The 4,384-nt window shown below is 45.1% G+C and overlaps 1 protein-coding gene across 1 annotated transcript in view; it reads right to left on the bottom strand.

Moving 5' to 3' along the window:
- The window catches only part of abca3b (ATP-binding cassette, sub-family A (ABC1), member 3b), a 103,039-nt gene that overhangs the window by 66,703 nt on the left and 31,952 nt on the right, over nt 1–4,384 (bottom strand). Inside the window, exon 5 of the mRNA XM_048609727.1 lies at nt 3,137–3,283. Coding sequence (XP_048465684.1) covers nt 3,137–3,283 — 147 coding nt within the window. The remainder of the gene's footprint in view (nt 1–3,136; nt 3,284–4,384) is intronic.

Below are 4,384 nucleotides of genomic sequence, written 5' to 3'. Positions count from 1 at the left end.
TCCCCGCCTCCCTAACCTGTCCTTCCTCCCACCTATCCACTCCTCCCACCTCAAGCCCCATCCCCATCTCCTACCTATTAGCCTCATCCTGCCACCTTGACCTGTCCGTCCTCCCTGGACTGACCTATCCCCTCCCTAACTCTCCATCTACACTCACCATAACTGGCTCCAACCCTGCCTCCTTGACCTGTCTGTCTCCTCTCCACCTATCTTCACCTTTTTCCATCTTCTATCCGCCTCCCGCCTCTCCCTATTTATTTCAGAATCCCCTTCCCCTCCCCCATTTCTGAAGAAGGGTCTAGGACCTGAAACGTCAGCTTTCCTGCTCCTCTGATGCTGCTTGGCCTGCTGTGTTCATCCAGCTCTACACCTTGTTATCTCGAAACCAATTAATGCTTGGCTTGGTGTTAATGACTCCACAGTTATCTGTTATAAAACACAATGGGCCTTGATGAAGAACATTGAACCACCTTGGTAGTTCAGTGCCAGAAGCACAGTTATACGACTCAAATTTATGGCTTATTTGAGTCCCCTTCAATCATGCAGGTTTTGACTTCTTTCCTCACTCTTCTGTGTTACAAGTACTTAAAACAGCCCCAGACTTAACTGCAGATGCTGTAAATCAGAAACGAAAATTGAAGTTGCTGGAAAAGCTCAGCAGGTCTGGCAGCATCTGTGCAGAGAAATCAGAGTTAATGTTTCAGGTCCAGTGACCTTTCCTCAGAACTAGCTAGGAAGGTAGCTAGAAAATTGTCGGTTTATATGCAGAAGATAGCTTGGGAGGGAGGGGGTCAGGAGTAAACGATAGGTGGGGAAAGAGCCCTAAGAGGGAGAAGAACAGTTGGACAGACAAAGGAGTGAATAACGAACTGGCTAGGAGGTTGAATAGCTGTTAACAGAGACTGACTATGTGATAACAAGGTCTGGTGTATAGGGTAGGGCCTAGGACATGGGAGAACTTGCATATGCTCCGATGAGGCCAACTTCAACAAAGGAGTCTCCGAAATGTCCACCTTCTTCCTCTACTGAGGATTCCCCAGCACCATTTTCGACAAGGCCCTCAACCGGGTCAGACCCATCTTCTGCACTTCCACCCTCACCCCTTCTCTTGCCTCCCAAAACAGTGATAGGGTTCCCCTTGTCCTTACCTACCATCCCACCAGCAGCCACATCCAGAAGATCATCAGACACCATTTCTGCCACCTTCAGCAAGATGCCACCAACAGACACATATTCACCCCCTGCGCTGTCCGCCTTCTGCAGAGACTGTTCCCTCTGGGACACCCTGGTCCTCTCTTCCTTCACTCCTAACACACCCCCACAACGCCTTCTCCTGCAACCGCCAAAGGTGTAACACCTGCCCATTTACCTCCTCCGTCCTCAGTATTCAAGGGCCAAAACGTACATTCCAGGTGAAGTAGTGCTTTACATGCACTTCTCTACAATCCAGTCTACTGCATTCGCTGCTCACAACGTGGTCTCCTCTACGTTGGTGAAATGAAGTGTAGACTGGGTGACCGCTTCGCAGACCATCTACATTCTGTCCACAAAAAAGACGCTAAACTTCCAGTTGCCTGCCACTTTAACACAGCGCCTTGTTCCCCGGCCAACATCTGTGTGTTAGGCTTGCTGCAGTGTTCCAGTGAAGCTCAGCGCAAGCTTCAAGAACAACACCTCATTTTCCGCTTGGGGACCCTGCAGCCCTCTGGACTCAATATCGAGTTCAATAATTTAAGGGCCTAAACTCTCCCATGACCTAGCCCCCTACCCTGCACACCATGCCCTGTTATCACACAGTATGGAATTACATACTACCTAATGTTAGCTATTAACAGTCTCCATTAACAGCTATTCATCCTCCAAGCCAGATTGTTATCTACTCCTTTGTCTGTCCAACTGTTCTTCTCTCTCCTTGGGCTCTGTCCTTTACTCCTGACACCCCTCCCCCCACCCTATCCTCTGCATATAAACTGACATTTTCCTAGCTACCATCACTCTGAGGGTCACTGGACCCGAAACATTAACTCTGATTTCTTTTCACAGATACTTTTCCAGCAATTTCTGTTTTTTTGTTCCAGACTTAAATAACGCCTGTCTCTGCTCTCAATCTCACTCAAAGGTCTGAATTCTGGAAAGAATCCTGTATTTTACCTGCAAAATGAACCAATCTCCAATTTATAACTTCCACACCCTCACCTAGAATTCACCTGCATCTGAACTTACGCAAACTAGAACAGCCAACTGAAAGGATGCCACGAGATATTGACTTACTAGACTCATTAACTTATCTTAAATAATGTAAATATCTTTGATTTTTAAGTAATTTGTAACTTCTTTTTGCTGGTCTTCTTCACTTTCTTGGATAGGCACGTGTGAATGTCTGTTGTGAACCATTCCCCTAGATTTTGAATGACTGAACAATGGCTGAATTACTTTGACTTATAGTATCTGAAGGTTAAAAGAATGAAAGGTATCTCATTACCCATAAAAACTGAAAGGACTGCAGATGCTGTAAATCGGGAACAAAAACAGAAGTTCCTGACAAAGCTCACCAGAGTCTTGCAGAACTGAGGAAGGGTCACTGGATCCAAAATGTTAACTCTGATTTTTTTTTCTTCACAGATGCTGTCAGACCTAGTGATCTCATTACACATAATTGTTAAAGATGCTCCATGATTGAACATACTTAAAGCAAGATAGCCAGATTTCATGCCTCTTCAGGAATCAACGGATAAAAGAAGCAGGCAGGAAAGTTCAGTTGAAGCTGAAGATCAGCCATGGTCATACAGAACGGTGAAGAGGTTTGATAGGCATATGGCCTCCTTCTGCTTCTATTTCTTATGTTGCTACGAATGTGTACCTCAAAATTTTAAAGAAGAAGAAGATCTTTGAGTGTGTTTCAGCATTCAATTAGATCATGGCCCAATGAGATCAGTGTCCTAATACCATCAATCCACCTTGGTTCCATGACCCTTAATATCCCTCACCAAACAAAAATCTTAATTTCAGTTTTGACATTTTCAATTGGCCTCCAAGCATTAAAAGCTTTTTCGGGGAAAGGAGTCGCAGAGTTATGTGAAAAAGTGATTCAATACAACTGTAGCATTGCAAGCACCAATCAAATTCCATACCCTACCTTGGTCAAGTCTTTGATTTTGATGCCAGCTTCAATATCCAATGGGTCATCTTCCATGTATTCAGTATTTAGTGGTTTGTCTGCTTCCTCATCATCTTTATTTATTTTGATGTATTCAGATCTTGGCTTCCCAAGCCAGTATGAAGGCTGCACAAACATCACAAGTTAACACAGAATAACAAGAGTCCTTTAAATAATGCATTCTGCCATATTAACAGGTGCACGCTGACATTCTCACCAATTGATACAGGAGATGGGAGCATATTCAATTTGTGGCCCATTGCAACATACCCTCAACCCAATCATACAGCCGCTGTTATATCCAGGAACACGACCATTATTGGAGTTCTACCACACCCAATACATGTTGAATGAAGAGTGAGTCTTTGACTGCCATTGTTAGTTCCCATGGTTCAGATGTTCTGGTTGCAGAAACAGCAGGAGGGAGTGGAGTTATAGAGTCATAAAGTTATACAGCATGAAAACAGACTGTTTGGTCCAACTCGCCCGTTCCAACCAGAAATCCTAAAGTGATCTAGTCCAATTGGCTAGCATTTGGCCCATATTCCTCTCAACTCTTTGTATTCATGTACCTATCCAGATGCCTTTTAAATGTCGTAATTGTAACCGCCTCCACCACTTCCTCTGGCAGCTCGTTCCATACATGCACTACCCTCTGCAAGAAAAAGTTGCCCCTTATGTCCCTTTTAAAACTTTTCCCCTCTCACAGAAACATAGAAGATAGGAGCAGGAGGGAGCCCTTCGAGCCTGCTTCGCCATACTTCACGATCATGGCTGAATCGTCCAACTTAATAGCCTAATCCTGCTTTCCCTTCACAACCTTTGATCTCATTCGCCCCAAGTCACCCCTTGAATACATTCAGTGTTTTGGCATCAACTACTTCCTGTCGTAATGAATTTCACAGCCTCACCACTCTTTGGGTGAAGAAATGTCTCCTCGTCTCCGTCATAAATCGTCTACCCGGAATCCTCAGACTGAGACCCCTGGTTCTGGACACACCCACCATCGGGAACAACCTCCCTGCATCTACCCTGTCCAGTCTTGTAAGAATTTTTTGAGTCTCTATGAGATCCCCCCCTCATTCTCATGAACTCCAGTGAAAACAATCCCGACCTAGTCAAAGATAACAAGGTGTAGAGCTGGATGAACACAGCAGGCCAAGCAGCATCAGAGCAGCAGGAAGGCTGACGTTTCGGGCCTAGACCCTTCTTGGTCTAGGCCCGAAA

The sequence above is a fragment of the Rhincodon typus genome, chromosome 21 (assembly GCF_021869965.1).
Source record: "Rhincodon typus isolate 14 chromosome 21, sRhiTyp1.1, whole genome shotgun sequence".
Classification (NCBI taxonomy): Eukaryota; Metazoa; Chordata; class Chondrichthyes; order Orectolobiformes; family Rhincodontidae; genus Rhincodon; species Rhincodon typus.
This window is presented reverse-complemented; position numbering and strand designations above follow the sequence as displayed.